General features: G+C 40.6%; 1 protein-coding gene across 1 annotated transcript in view; it reads left to right on the top strand.

Moving 5' to 3' along the window:
- Positions 1 to 15,593, top strand: part of DPY19L2 (dpy-19 like 2) — a 46,003-nt gene extending 30,410 nt beyond the window's left edge. Inside the window, exons 15-22 of the mRNA XM_059655850.1 lie at positions 137 to 208; positions 1,745 to 1,791; positions 3,014 to 3,038; positions 6,585 to 6,704; positions 7,685 to 7,859; positions 9,978 to 10,077; positions 11,376 to 11,501; positions 13,910 to 15,593. Of these exons, the coding sequence (XP_059511833.1) occupies positions 137 to 208; positions 1,745 to 1,791; positions 3,014 to 3,038; positions 6,585 to 6,704; positions 7,685 to 7,859; positions 9,978 to 10,077; positions 11,376 to 11,501; positions 13,910 to 14,060 (816 nt within the window). The 3' untranslated portion in view covers positions 14,061 to 15,593. The remainder of the gene's footprint in view (positions 1 to 136; positions 209 to 1,744; positions 1,792 to 3,013; positions 3,039 to 6,584; positions 6,705 to 7,684; positions 7,860 to 9,977; positions 10,078 to 11,375; positions 11,502 to 13,909) is intronic.
- Positions 15,594 to 15,942: the final 349 nt, after the last annotated feature.

Genomic DNA, 15,942 nt, shown 5'->3' with positions numbered 1-15,942 from the left:
AAAAATTCAGTTTTATTTCATTTAATACCCCAAATACTACAAAAATTTTAAACAAGATGTTGCCAGCAAAGGGACACTACTAATCTTACTTTAAAATTTAATTCATGACTATTTTGAATAAATTGTTTTATTTCAGACTCCAGTGAGATACATAAGGACATTATTGCTTCCACTTGTTATGGTGATTACTTATTTCATCTTAAAAAAGGTATTTAAATTTTTTAACACTTTGGGTTAAAGAGAAGAACTTATAATAGATTGATAATATCTCAGAATTCTGTCTTATTTTTAGGATGAACTCTTCCCTTCCCCAAAACCGTTTTTTTTATTGAAATCTTTTTTTAAAAATATAGTATTATATGGGTGTTGTTTTTTTTTAGAAAGCCACATTATAAAAGGTATTTTCGTGCATCCTCTCAAAAGAAATGTATCAATCACCCACCATGTAGCAAGAACAATGTTAACATCCTAGGTACAAAAAGACAGGCCCGTGCCTTCGAACTTACAGCCTATGGGAGTTGGGGGACCTTAAACCTGAAACCACACAAATGACTGAAGAGTTATAGTTGTTACAGATGCTATGAAATTGAAGTATAAGACAGTTTTCATCTTTCAAATATAAAACTCATTCCAAGGAATTTTGATCCATTTGGAGACATGCACAGAAGAAATTTGTATAGCTGTTAAATCATTCTGTATGTGTTCATTGTTTTCATAACGAACATATTATCACTATAGAAGTAATAATGTTGAAACTGGCAGATTTTCTTGGTCTTGGAGTGGTTGATCTGGAAGCCTGGTTAAAGACAGCGGGTCCTTAGTTTTAGCAATTTTGAACTAGTTTTATATGGTTTACAAGTTGTCTTCCCTTAAGTCAGTATATATCTATTTTATGCTTTTGGGCAGATAACAATAACATGATTTCTCTACCCTCATCCCCTACCAAGGGTGGTCTGTTGAAACTAGTTTTTGGTGTTTAGAATCAAATTGCTTATCTTCTCTCTGTAGTTCCAGTTCCCATGTTTCTCATTCCTTTGTTTTCACATAGAATATGAATAATTTATGAGTGAGAAAGGCACCTCCTCCACATCTCTGTAGTTTCACCCCTGATCTAGGTCCTTAATGACTTGGACAACTAGTCAACCCCAATGACTTGGACAACTAGTCAACCCCCAATGACTTGGACAACTAGTCAACCCCAATGACTTGGACAACTAGTCAACCCCAATGACTTGGACAACTAGTCAACCCCAATGACTTGGACAACTCTTACAAACATGGACAACTGGTCAACCCCTAGTAACATGGAAAACTGGTCAGCTCCAATGACTTGGACAATTGGTCAACCCCAGTAACTGGGACAACTGGTAAAAACTGAATGATTTGGACAATAAAAACACTTTTTTTTGCCCTGGCTGGATGGCTCAGTTGGTTGGAGTGTCATCCTGTGCACTGAAAGGTCGGGGGGAGGGTGTCCAGTTCCCAGTCAGGGCACGTACCCAGGTTGCAGGTTAGATCGCTAGTTGTGGTGTATATGGGAGGCAACCAGTCGATGTTTCTCTCTCACATAGATGTTTCTCTCTCTTTCTCCTTTACTCTCACTTTCTAAAAAAGTCAGTAAAAGCATAGTCTCGGGTGAGGCTAAAAAACAACAACTTCCTATTGGGTGTGTTTATGTTAATGAATGAGAACATTTTAAATGTCAAATAATTTCTTAGAAAACTTTCATTGATTCTCTTCACAGACTTTCCGTGATGTTTTATGTGTCTTATGTACAAACACTTATCAAAGGTAATGATATCACAGTTGTTTCTAAATCATATTATATTTATTACATGACTTGCTGTTGTCAATTTTTCAAATGAATGTACATTAAACTTCAGCATTATGATTAAGAAAATCCAGATTAGAAGGCCTCTACATCCTGTAAAGCTTTGCTATAAAATTAAAACATCTAGTTTTTTAATGAAACATAAAAATAGGCAGTCATATACTCTTGTGTGAGTCTAATATGAACTCGCTGAGGATAGAGCCAGTATCAGTGCTGTTCATTCTGTGTTCACCGCACAGGACCCAGAACACAGTAAGACTGCCCTAAACATTTAGTCAATTTCTGGCTGTAAATATTTAGTAAATTTATTAGACAACTTTCTGGAAATAAAAATATTTATAGACTTTACCCAGTAACTTTTCTTCTAGGAGTTTATGCTAAGGAAATACTCAGAGATGCTCACAGTTTTATGTACAAGGATGTTCATGGTGTTTATAATTGTGAAAAATGAAAACAGCTCTGAAGTCCAGCAATGCTTAAAGTTTTTCATTCACTCTATATGGTTGAATAGACAGTCTTCTTATTAATTTATCCCTTCAGAGGCACATTCTCCAGCAGTTAGTAAAATCTATTTTATATAATAAAAGCCTAGGTGGCATTGTGTAATGTCATCAGAAGATGGCCGCTGCAACATTGTCACAAGATGGCCACCACAGTTGAGGATGACCAGGCCAGCAGGGAAGGGCAGTTAGGGGAATCAGGCTGGCAGAGGAGGGCAATTGGGGGCAACCAGGCTGGCAGGGGAGCAGCTAGGCATCAATCAGGCCAGCAGGGGAGCGGTTAGGGGGCGATCAGGCTGGTAGGCAGAAGTGGTTAGGGGCAATCAGGTAGGCAGGCAGGCAAGTGGTTAGGAGCCAGCAGTCCTGGATTGTGAGAGGGAAGAGGTCCCAGATTGGAGAGGGTGCAGGCTGGGACTCCCCCCGCCCTTCCCCGTGCACAAATTTGTGCACCAGGCCTCTAGTTTTATCTTTTAAAGAGACACCTTAAGTAGGATGACTATAAGTCATGCCTTTCAGATTGCTCTGATTTTTAATGATTTACCTAATATATTTATTTCCTTGTATGCTTCTAAGTAGTTGAGAGAGAATCAAAATTTTAAGATCTAAGAAGAAATAAAGTATATTTTTATGTACTCATAAAGTGGACGTTTAGTAAATAGAGAATATTTTTGTTTTATTCCAGAAAACAGCTCCTTGAAAATGGTGAGGTAAAGCCTTCATTTTCATCTCTGGTAGACTTGTGTATTCGATTCTAACTCAAGGCCAATTAGTCAAGGTCTAAACCATGCTGCCGGCAACTGTCAGCACTGCTTGAGTGGTTCAGCCGTGGTGGTAAATTTCTGCTGGTCCTTCTCACGTTTTAATCTGCTCTGTTTAATCTGAACGGTAGTAAGGATTGGGAAGCTAGAAGGTTGATGTATGACCATGGAGCATAATTAAATAATTGCCCCCATTCATTTATTCTTTCATTCATTTGAGGATAACAAACATTACCTTTTTGCCTGCTGAGCTAGTTCAGCCATCAGGATGGTTACCCGTGGCTCTATCACTGGAGCCTGAGCCCCTGCCCCACACAGAGGGGACGGTCAATCAGTCATCAAGCTTTAGCAGTGTTACAGATTACAAAAGACTATAGCAGGGTTCTTGCCCTCTCAAATGTGTGTAGATTTTCAATGGAAACATGAAAAAGATGAGGAAGCATTTTATATGGTGCTAAATTATTTTATGACACGTAAAGGGGCTGGATATATGATTTCCCAATAGAATTATGAGTCTTAAAGGAAAGATCAAATTTACCAGAGAGGGCAACTAAATTTGAATTTAGTAGAAATAGCTTACAATGACAACTACTCTTTTTTGAATAGTTACTATGTGCTATGTACTCTTGCTGTTTAATTCTCATAATAATATTCCCATTTTGCAAATAAATTATGTTAATTAGGTGATGCTACCTGTTAAAGAGATAAACACTAACATAACTTAGTAGTAGTTTAATCCTTTGCTCACCTAAAGTTAAAAGCAGGAGTCCTGATTGGCAGGAACTAAGGACCCAGGTTCCTTCCATCTGTGGCTCTGCCATTTCCATGTGGCTTCTGGGGTCGATGTGCTTATCTGCTCCAACCTGCCAGTTAAGGAGAGAGAGCATGGAAGATGGTGCGGGGGGAAGGAGGACTGTGGGGGTCGTGAGGGCTGGGCCTGGAAAAGGTGCTCATATTGCTTGCAGGTGCAGGGCCACTCCTGACTACCAGACAGGTTGCAGGACACAAGCTATCTCTGTGCTTGAGTGGAGAAGCAGGGGGTCTCTCCCAAGGAATAGAGACCTAGGGAAATAAGTAACTTGCAACAGCTAGCTGGTCAGAAGGCCTGCACTTGAACCCAAGCAGGCCATTTCCAGGGCTCTCAAAGTCAGTCAGCACTTGCCGCTTCCCGATTTACATATATTCACAATTTCATTCTCACAGCAACCGGTTGAGGAAAGTACTGTTACTATTTCTGTTTCACAGACGAAAGACACTGCGCATGGAGAGGTTAGTGGCCAGCTTTGTGGACCCAGGACATGAGCCCAGGGTGTGGAGCAGCTTCCATCGGTAGCCCGTCACTCTGCTGCCCCCTAGTGTGGCTGCTTTCATGTACATGGGCCATGTCACATTCCTCAAAGTTGTACTGTTCCTGCACAGCCACACTTGATATTTTATCAGACAGTACTTAAACCCACCTCTTTTTAGAGACACACTATTATTCCTCAGTGTTCTGCCTTTCCCTCCGCACAGGCCCCTGGTTCTGCCCAAAGAGGAATTTTACACACACACACACACACACACACACCACACACACAGGAAAAAGGATTGATTTTGAAATAAATGTTTCACAGTCCAACTTTGGGTCCCATAATTAGGAAAAAATTAAGTAACAAATTTCATTTTTAAATATATTTACTTAAAAAGGGAAAGAAACAGCTCTGGGTGGAGTTTTGCAATTCTGTTTTAAATATAAATTATAAATTTCTGCTTATAAAAATGACATGTTTAAATATTTTGAAAAACACAGAAAAATTATGGTTCAGAAACAAACTCTCTTAACTTTTTAGACATATATTCTTGTAGATGGTTCCCCCGCCCCCCATGCATGAATGTGCATATATTAGTATGTATGTATACATACACAGGCACGCACACACACGGAATCCATATCCTTCTGCATTTGCAGAGTTTTACACTCTAAACACCTTTCCATGCCATTCAGTAGTCCTCCGATAAGTAACCTTTTAGTGGCTGTGTGCAGGTGGGAGTGCAGTGATTTAGTCACTCATTCCTCTCTTTTGGTCACTTAGGCTGTTTCTGTTTTTGCTGCCGAAAGTTCACTGCAGTGACCATCTTTGCAGAAGCGTTTCTGTGCTCTGATTACTCCCGTCAGTTACATTCCTGGGATGGGACGTTAGGTCGGAGGGGCTGGCTCTCTTCTGAGGACTAAACGCTGCTCAATTTCGGGAAAATGCACCAGTTTACTTCACTGCGTTTCACGGCATCCTCTCTAACACTTAGTATCCACTTATCCTTTGTCAATTTTATAGATAAAAACACCTCATTACCTTTAACATTTAATGTGTTTTACTGTTAGAACATGAATATTGAGTTGCCATTTACTTCTGGTTGCATTAATTCTGTCCAGTTTTCCAGTGCGGAATCGGTGAATATTTTGACGAATATGTCTGTTAGAAAAGTTTTGTTTGAAGCCTTTGCTTAGTGGAACTCCATCTTAATCAAAATGGGGTGTCCTACTAATTAATACATCCTTTATAATAATCCTATATAATAAAAGACTAATATGCAAATTGAACGGCAGAACAACCAGTCGCTATGACGCACACTGACCACCAGGGGGCAGATGCTCAAAGCAGAAGCTGCCCTCTGGTGGTCAGTGTGCTCCCATAGGGGGAGCGCCGCTCAGTCAGAAGCTGGACTCATGGTTGACAAGTGCAAAGGCGGTGGCAGGAGCCTCTCCTGTGTCCGCAGCAGCACTAAGGATGTCCTACTGATGGCTTAGCCATCGGTCGGACATCCCCCAAGGGCTCCCAGACTGTGAGAGGGCACAGGCTGGGCTGAGGGACACCCCCCACCCCCGAGTGCACAAATTCTTGCACCAGGCCTCTAGTGTATTTATATATTTATATAATCCCACTGCTTTTAAAGTAACCCAGGCGATGTTTTGCTGTGCTGTTTGTTGCCTTCTGAATGCCATGTGGATTTGTGCAGCACTGCCCATTTTCCTCTCTCTCCGGCTCCCTTGCTCACCTGGTGCAGGTCCTTGCACAGGCACCACCTTTTCCCTGAGGCCCAGCCTGGTCAACCTACTTCTCTTGCAGCCACTCCCCTGTGGCCTCACACTCCCCCGTGCACCCTGTCTCTGTCCCTTGCTCCGTGTTCTCTTCCACCACACTCACCACTTCCTAAAAGACTGTATAATAGATTTATTTTTACTTTGTTTCCTGACTCTCTTTACTAAAACGTAACCTCACAAGGGCAGAAATTGCTCACTGATGTTTTGTTCACCATCGAATCTGCAACACCCGGAACAGTACCTGGCATATAGTAGGCATTCAGTTCATCTTTGTTGAATAAATGAATGAATATTAATAGACTTCTTGCTAAGTTAAAAGTTCCTTGGCCTAATGAACCATATTAGTTTTAATATACTTTATTAATTTAAAAACCTGTGAAGTGACACTGTCGTGTTTTGGTTTTGTGTTTTTGTAGCTAATTTTCCACACATTGCAGCTGTTGGCATTTACTGCCCTCGCCATTTTAATTATGAGGCTGAAGCTGTTTTTGACTCCTCACATGTGTGTGATGGCTTCCCTGATATGCTCGCGGCGGGTAAGGCATCCATCCTCGTCTGACTGCGTGATGATAACTGTAGCAACTGCGGTGCCGTTACCATGGCTGCGGAGTAATCCAAACCCCCAAAACACTAGTCTTACCTTCAACGTTAGGTCATGCTTCCCTATAGAGTAAGAAAGGCAACTCCAAGTAGCTGTGAAAATTATTCCTAGACATCAGCTGATATTTCTAAGACACCCGATGAGGCGTGCTCTCCCCTCTGTCAGTGGCCTACACACAAGCATAGCCCTTGGGTGGAGTTCAGGTCTGGGCAAGAGTTTCTCGGCCCATCAGCACCAGCCCTGGCTGCTCTTCGGACATGAGAGTCACGCAGTGTAACTGCTGTGGTGCTGTGCTGCCTGGTCCAGGGAGTCCCTGGGGAAGGTGTCCGCTACTGTAGCCAAGATGCTAGACAAAATAGCTGGAATTTTGAGACCAAGGTGCTTCTAGAAACACCTTACTTAGCTTTGATCGTGAGCGTCTTGTGAATGTCGGTTGCTTTTCCCGAGAGGAATATACGTGTCTGTGCTCACGGGGTCTCCCCCATCACTCAGGATGTCCGTAAAAAGCAGGCGGACGTTACCGCATGCGGTCCCAGGATGCTTCCAGATGGGGATTTGCTGACCTTAACCCCGGGGCGTAAGTTGGTGCTGGAAGGATCCGGGGTTCCTTCCTTCGTTCTTTAGAGAAGAGAGAAAGCTTCATTTTGTAACTGGACCCAGTAATTCCAGATACTTGCTGTTTTTAACAGTAGGGGGTGGTAGTTCTGTAAGTTATTAGTGTACTTAGTATTACCAAGTGCTAATCCCCCTCAGTTTAAGTAGCCAGGGGAGCACTTATCACCCTACAGCACTCTTCATTTAAGGTGGGAGGAGAGTGGAGGTGGTCAGTGGGAAAGAGAAGACATCTGTAATACTGTAATTGTACCGATAAATTAAAAATGAAGAATGAATGACAAACGGTTTCTCTCATTTCAGCTCTTTGGCTGGCTTTTTTACAGAGTTCGCTTTGAGAATGTCATCTTTGGCCTCCTCACCGTCATGTCGATCCAAGGCTTTGTCAACCTGCGCGGCCAGTGGAGCATCCTGGGAGAATTTAATAACCTGCCTCAGGAGGAGCTGATCGAGTGGATCAAATCCAGCACCAGAGCAGGTGTGTGGCTGCTCGTTACATACAGAGCAAGTCTTACGCGCACACATGTGAAAATGCACCCACACATACAGTCTTTCACACCTACACAGACTTTGAGCAGGCTGCTCCGGCACTCACTGAAGCATAGCTTTTCAAAAAGTGATTCTGTGCCCTCTTTCAATCCCACTGAGGTAATGGTCAAAAAGAACTTTCATTAACATCAGGAATCAAGGGTTGTTCACTGCTTTGTGCTGTAACTTTTTAAAAGAATGTTTTTAGCCCTAGCTGGTTTGGCTCAGTGGATAGTGTGTCAGCCTGCGGACCGAAGGGTCCCGGGTTCCATTCCAGGCAAGGGCACATGCCTGGGTTGCAGGCTTGATCCCCAGCAGGGGATGTTCACGAGGCAGCCAATCAGTGAGTCTCTCTCATTATTGATGTATCTCTCTCTTTCCCTCTCCCTTCCTCTCTGAAATCAATAAAAACATTAAATAAGTAAATAAATAAATAAATGTTTTTATTGATTTCAGAGATAGGAAGGGAGAGGAGAGAGGGATAGAAATATCCATGATGAAAGAGAATCATTGATTAACTGCCTCCTGCATGCCCCACACTGGGGATCGAGCCAGCAACTTGGGCATGTGCCCTGATCAGGAATCGAACTTGACCTCATGATTCATAGGTCGTTGCTCAAGCATTGAGCCACACCAGCTGGGCAGACTTCAGTATATTTAAAGAAAAATACTCTAGCCTTTCCCTGTTACGTTCTTATTTTCTCTGTCAGTGATGGTCTCTCCTCAGTGGTTCCAACTTTTGCCGGACAGACCTACGTAGTGTCTTCCTGGTGTCCCTGGGCCGGGTGCCCTCCAGCCCAGGGCCTCTCAGCCTTGGCTGGCACTGCTGTCCTTGGGGGCTGTCCTGTGCTTTGCAGAGTGTTTAGCATCAGCCTCTCCCTTTGGACACCCACAGCCCCTCTCCTGCACAGCGTGCAGGCACGTGTCTCCAGCAGGTGACGCTGTCCCCAGGAAACAAAATCACTCCTGGGAACCTCGGCTCTAGCCGGGAGCTTTTCATTATGAATCTTGCCATAATTCATACGCATTTCTACTTCAGTTGGCTTAAATATTTTCAAAGGCATATAAAGAGATTTCAATTCAAAATTATGTTTAGAATGCTTGGTTATATTTGAAAGTAAACGTTTAGTTATTTATAGTAGAACTGTTCGTATTGGTGATTTTATTGTGCTGATTAAAAATGATGTTTTTCATAATTATACAATGATTTATTATACAGAAATACCTGCAGGTAAGTGTTCGGTCCTTTTGTCTCCAAGAGACAAAACTGGAAGTGAAGTCAGATAATTGGCTTTGGTGAGTCCCGAGTTACGCAAAAGGTGATACGTTTATACCTGCCATTACTGCAAGTGTCTACATTATAAAACCAAATGGAAACCAAGACATCTTCATTATGAACATTTACAGCTGATCCAAGGGGAGAAGGCAAGGCTTTCCTCTGACAGGGCCTCAGAACTGCAGTTCACAACCCACAAAAGTTTTTCTAAAAATGAGCCACGATACTTGCCTTGGAGCCTACCAGTTCCTGGCATTTTGACCATTTGCATGCCATAAGCGTCTATAGATGCAAGCAGCAGGCCTTTTTAATTAAATTCAAAATCGTGATAGTTAATTGGTTAAATTGTTGGAGCAAGATATGAAATCACACAATTCTTTCTACCTTAGCACAGTGCCTGATGCCGCGGGAGCTGTGGTGAGGGGTGAGGAGGGGGCTCTGACAGGTCCCCGCTGTGTGGTCTTGGGCAAGTCGCTTAACCTTGCTGTGTCTCAGCTTCCTCGTCTACAGACTGAGAATCACATAGAACCCACCGTGTAAAGTTGTGTGAATTAAACCGTGTGATCCCAGTAGCAATGTTTAGCACAGTTCCCGGCACCAGGATGGCACGTAACAAAGTCTGGCTGTTATTACAGTGGACAGTCAGTCGATACTGAATGAAGAGAGAGAACGGGGCCAGTGGTCATTGTTTAAATGTACTTCTTGTTCTCCATTTGGGTTCAAATGTGATAGATGAGTAACTTGTGGTTTTCTTCAAGGCCTGTCACTAAGGAAGGCAATCTTCTTTCTCAGATGCCGTGTTCGCGGGCGCCATGCCTACCATGGCTAGTGTCAAGCTGTCCACGTTGCGCCCCATCGTGAATCACCCGCATTACGAGGACGCGGACTTGAGGTTGGCAGCTGGTGGGATAGTTCAGACACACTTGCAACTTGTGCTGACTCTCAGGACTGGGGAAAAGTTTGTACACGTGCACACACATGCTCTCATCCTCATGTCCAGGCTGGAAATTCAAAAATGTGCACTGACCGTCCAGAGATGACATGTGCCTCTGGACTCCAAAGCAGGCTCAATGGGCCCTGGAAACTGACACAAGCAAAAGCCAGTTTTTACAAAGTGAAAAATGTGTCACGTCTTTATGACCAGCCTCTCTGTGTGTGCGCGCGTGTGTGCGTGTGTGCGCGCGCGTTCCAGGAGCTCCTCCAGGAGCTGAGCTGGCCACACTCTTCCAGTCCCTGCTCTGGACTCAGCCCTCCGCCTGATTTAAGAAACCCTTCTCCGCCTTACTGGGGGCCAGTGACGAGCCTTTTTAACAGAGAAAGTACATGGAATTTGCTGTATTACATGCTTTTATGAAAATTCAGGGTGTTCTTTTGCTAAGTGGTTTTGGGACCTCAAGTTTCTATTGACATCTGAAAATTATGTTTTTCTTAAGTGACTGATTTTCAGAAATCATTTTAATCATTCTAGTAATTGTCAGGGCAATCTTTTCCTTTGCATATACTTTTGGCCTATTGTTAAAGGTCTAATTTTAAATTATTTAAAGTTTTATGCCTGGCTGTGGAGTTTGGGCATCCCATTTGCTTGAACTCCTAAGCAATATCTTATGTGTAAATGGCGAAGTGTTCAGAATTTCATAAAAACTCCCAGGCAGGGCTAAGCCACGTGTGTACCATGTTTTGGTGAGTATCCCTGCTTCCCAACCTTCTGTGAAGGTACTTTGTCTGACTGCTCCCCTGGGCACCCACTGAATGAAAGTTCTGTTCCCTACCTTCAGCTTCAACTCGTACGCTTTCCAGAGCTGCTATAGATGAAGCTGTCTACTGAAATCTATGTTTTCACTCTAGTTAGCCTCTATCGGAATGTATTGCATGAGCCAGAATAATGATTTAATGAATTATACAAAGCAAATTTAATATTCTGAATGATCATCCTCCTCTGTAACTCTAGACCCTAAACCGGTTTATAAACAAGCAGTACATGGAAGATTCAAACGGCTGTACGTTTTAGCATGTGCGGAATAGAAGGAGTGTGGAAACTGCCACCCCCCCCCAAAATAATTCTTGCTATTGGGGGCCATATAAATATGCCCCACCCAATGAGCATTGAGATTTCAATTTGCTAGCGAAATTTCTTCACTCCATTCTATTACTATGCATTACAATTTCTTGAACCTGTTTTTAAATTTAAAGGGCCCGGACAAAAATAGTTTATGGCGTATATAGTCGAAAATCTGCAAAAGAAGTGAGGGATAAGTTGTTGCAGTTACATGTGAATTACTACATTCTAGAAGAGGCGTGGTGTGTTGTGAGAACTAAGTGAGTATGATCCTATGACATGTTTTTAAGCAACAGTGGTTTTACTTTATTAAAGTAGTCCTGATTCTTTAAGAATTTTTATCCTAAAATAATTTAAAAATATTTTATTGAAAATTATTTCTTGTAGGAAAACAAATTATCATTTTAGTAGAATTTAATTTCAAAATATTAGGGTATTTGAGTTTCCTGACTTTTAAATTTTAATGTATTATCTTAAATGTTTTTTCATAAAGATTTTTCAAGTTTTTATGATAACTTTTATTATTAGATGTGTGAAATAGAGGTTTTAATTTAAGCCGAGGCGATATTAGAATTTGCTACTACAGCCAGATTGCATTGGATTTATATGATTATGAGAAAAATTTCACATAGCTTAAAAGGACATAAAAATACTTTGATTAAAATATTTAAATGTATGAATTTTGAATCTCTAAAAATCATAAAATTAAAAATGTTTACTGAATATCTTGAGGCTTTTTTAAGACTCCTTGATCCAAGAAGTGCTTAGTTGTTAAGCCCAACATTGAACATTTTCATTTCTCCTATGGATAATTGGGAATTAGGCTATAACAGTGTTGAAAAGCTAAGTGCAGAAATTTTAGTAGCTTATTTTTATATACCACTTTAACATCTAGTAAATACATTAGGGAGAAATGGCATCTCGCAAAATAAGCAGGAACATCGTAATGTTCATGTGTGTGCATATCACATTAACTGAAATTTTATAAAACAAAGTAGACTTCAAAACAAGGCTTATCATCACAGAGATAGGTATTTTATAATGACAAAAGGATTAATTTACAAAAAAATCATAATTATAAATGTATATACATCTAAGTAGTGCTTCAAAGAATACAAGGTAAAAATATGCAGAAATAAAAGAAAAAACCCCCACAAATCTTCAATCATAGCTGGAAATGTGAACATTCCATTCTCTACTGAGAAAAGTAGGTAAAAAACCAGCAAGGATATAAAAGATCTGAACAACAAACAGTATCAGATACCCTGATCTGGTTGGCATATGTAGGCCACGAAAGGGAACAGCTGGAGACCACATGTCCTCTTAAAGGGGTGTGGAGACCACATGTTCTCTTAAAGAGGCGTGGAATGCTCATGGAAAGGGAAGGTATGCTGGGCTGTGAAAGTAGCCTTAGTGGGCTTAATAAGGGCATGAAATTGTACAGAGCTGCATTAAAATCAGTAATAAATAGATACCTAGTAAATCTGCACATAATAGAAACTAGGCAATAAATGTGTAGATAACTTATGGGTCAAAGAAAACACAACAAAGGAAATGTGAAAAATAATATTTTTTACTTGAAAGAAAAGGAGTCTTTTCAAAAATGTTGCTGATCTAACTGGATATTTGTATAGAAGAAAAACTGTACCATGACCCACACTGTACCACACACAAAAATTAACTTGAGATAGATTGCAGAACTAAATGTAAAAGCTAAAATTATAAAGATTTCTTAGAACATAGAGCACTAGCCATAAAATAGAAGTAAATTGTATACATGAAAATTGAAATCTTTTCCTCAAAAGAAAATGAAAATGCAAGTCACAGACTGGAAGAAAACAGTTGCAATGTATATACCTGATGAAGGACTTACAGATAAACTTTATATGAAGAACTTTTACAAATTAATGATAGCTAGAACCTGAAAATCCTGAGCAGAGATAGCTGCTGTGCACGACTGGGGACCCAGGCAAGTTAACTGACGACAAATTGACAGTCATCACAAGAACAAAACAGAGTCCAGAATCACGACCATTTATAATCTCCAGTGTCCAGTTTCCAACCCAAAATTTATCAGACCAGAAAAAAAAAAAATGGGCAGTGTGACCGATACTAAGGAAAAAGGTTGGTAGAAATGGATTTAAATAGGCCCAGATGTTGGTTTTTGCAGTCAAAACCTGCAAAACCACTATTATAGTCAAGAAACTAAGGAAAATATTCTTTAGTGAGAAATATTACTTCATTCACTTCACTCATAGAGACACCAAAATGGGAAAGGGTTGAGGGGAACAAACCTGGCATCAGAGCTTCCCTTTCCTACCTTGTGTTACATGTTTTCATACCGTAAGCTCAAGAATATGAGTTTCATCAGGAATTATATTAACTTTTTAAAACTGTCTCATTCCACTACTAATGGGCCTTATGTTTGGTTGGTTATATCATTTAGAAAATATATTGATTTATATTTATTTTGAAAATGAATTTTTAAATAGAGTTCTGAACGTATATGGATCCTTTATTAGATTCAGTAACATATTAAGTGGAACGTGAAAATGCACCATATGTTTATCTCTATTGAACTTACGCTTTTTGAAATGGTGCGGTGATGTCTCTGCTTCCTCTGGGTGTGCATGCCGTGCTAACGTGGCTTGCTGTGCCCTGTCTCCAGGCCTGGCTGCAGCATGCTTGAGATTTGGGATTTGGAAGACCCTTCCAATGCAGCGAACCCTCCCCTGTGCAGCACCTTGCTCCAGGACGCCCGGCCCTACTTCACCGTGGTGTTCCAGAACAGCATGTACCGGGTGCTGAAGGTGGCCTGAGACGGCGGCCGCCCGTGGCACCGTGGCCCAGAGAAGTGCATCGGACACAGTCCCTTCGGCTTATTTACATGAATAAGATCACAATCTTTAATAAGGGACCCTCAAGAAGAAGACAGTAAAATGATCTAGTGTTTCTGATTATTAAAGGGCAGATTATTTCATTGTTTCCCATTGAATGTCAGCCTTGTTAAGCTTGTCATCTCAATCATTTATTTCATACCATGTGGACAGATGGTCATCTTAACATTTTAAAAAAATGTATGTGCACAATTATTTAATAAATCAAAGGTAGGTACGTCCTTTTGAACCCAATGCGGTGACTTGCTTCCGATTTTCTCTGGCACCAGGACATACGGTGTCCAGGCTCTCCAAACCACTTGGGTGGACGGAAGCTGTTCCTGAAGGGGTGCTTCAGGCCCTGAGAGCGCGACTTCTGGCCTCCGGGAGGACATTGCTTATGACCAGGCCACTATTCAGGGTGTTTCCGGCTTTTACCAGCCTTCGGGAAAGGTCTTTATCGCTTTAATAACTTTCTATCATTTCAAGTTAAGTATTTTTAAAGAACAGCTTACTTGGTAATGTTTTGAACTTCTCGAATTTCTTTATCCCACCAGATAAGTATTTTTTCACTGATTAGTTGTCAGCCTAAGTTCAACAAGTTATCCATCTGTCTTTAGAATCCAGTGGTTTTTCTTTTAATATCCAGATAAACATTGCTATCATACATGACATGATTTTTGGGTTAAACATAATCGGCAAGGAAAATCCAGTTACGTTTATCAAATGAGATTTTAAGATTCCAGATCTTGAATGAGGCATTTCACCTTGTAGGGCATAGTTCACCGGACATAATCTTTCTTTCTGGTCACCCTCTTTTGTAATAACATATTTTAAGCCCTCATTTATTTTTGGTTTGCAATGAGAAAGGTGATGTTTTATAAATTCTTTCCCTAAAATAAAACCTACCCAACAATAATGCTTTGAAAAGGGGTAGTTATCTTGAAGATATTGATGCTACATGCAAACATAAACACACCTTGCTGTATATTAAATATGCCACATCAGGAGTATTTTTAGTGTACATCTATTTTAAATGAACATCTTGGAATTTTTGTAATTCCCTTATGCTCCTGGCCCTCTATATTTGAGGTAACAAAATGACTTCCATAGATTAGCTCACATATAGTAGGTAGGAGATTATATACAAGAAAGCCAATAAAATTATTTTTCAACTTTTATAGTTGTAAATATTTTAATAGAGGATATAAAGCAGCTAGGAAAGTATGCAGTATTTTATTTTAGCTCCTTCAAATTTGTTTTGGTGTGTGAGGCAAAGAAGAAAAAGAGACACCTAACATTCATGGGATTAATGTAACACATTGGATGGTGTTTTTAAAGGAAACATTTTTTAAAGTTGGCAGAATTCAACAACAAAGAAATGGAACAAGTTGTACTAACTCATGAAATGTCCCATGTAGATATAATGTGTTAATACAGATTTATGTTATTTTCATGTGCTATGTATGTTTAAAAATTAAAAGAAACCTTGAAGATTCTCTGTGTGTTTTCTCTTTTCCCTCATCCTTTACCAAGTGTATGTCCTGAAATTGAAATAGTTTTCGAAGGTAGAAACCACAGGTTCCTGGATTTATTAGCCATGTGTACATTAGGCAATGATACTTCTTAGCCATTTTAAAACAGTTCTGCCTTGTCTCACACACATGGGAGTGTGTGTGATGGCAATAGTATGGGCTTTGTAACCAGGTGGGTCCAAGTTTGAATCCTGGCACTTCCTTTACTAGGTGTGTTACCATCCATTCAAAAGGTATTAATTGAGTGCTTGCTGTATGCCAGGCGCTGTGCTAAGCTAGGTCATGTTTCT

The sequence above is a fragment of the Myotis daubentonii genome, chromosome 10, assembly GCF_963259705.1.
Source record: "Myotis daubentonii chromosome 10, mMyoDau2.1, whole genome shotgun sequence".
NCBI lineage: Eukaryota > Metazoa > Chordata > Mammalia > Chiroptera > Vespertilionidae > Myotis > Myotis daubentonii.
The sequence above is the reverse complement of the archived record's forward strand: the minus strand, read 5'-3'. Positions and strand labels throughout refer to the sequence as shown.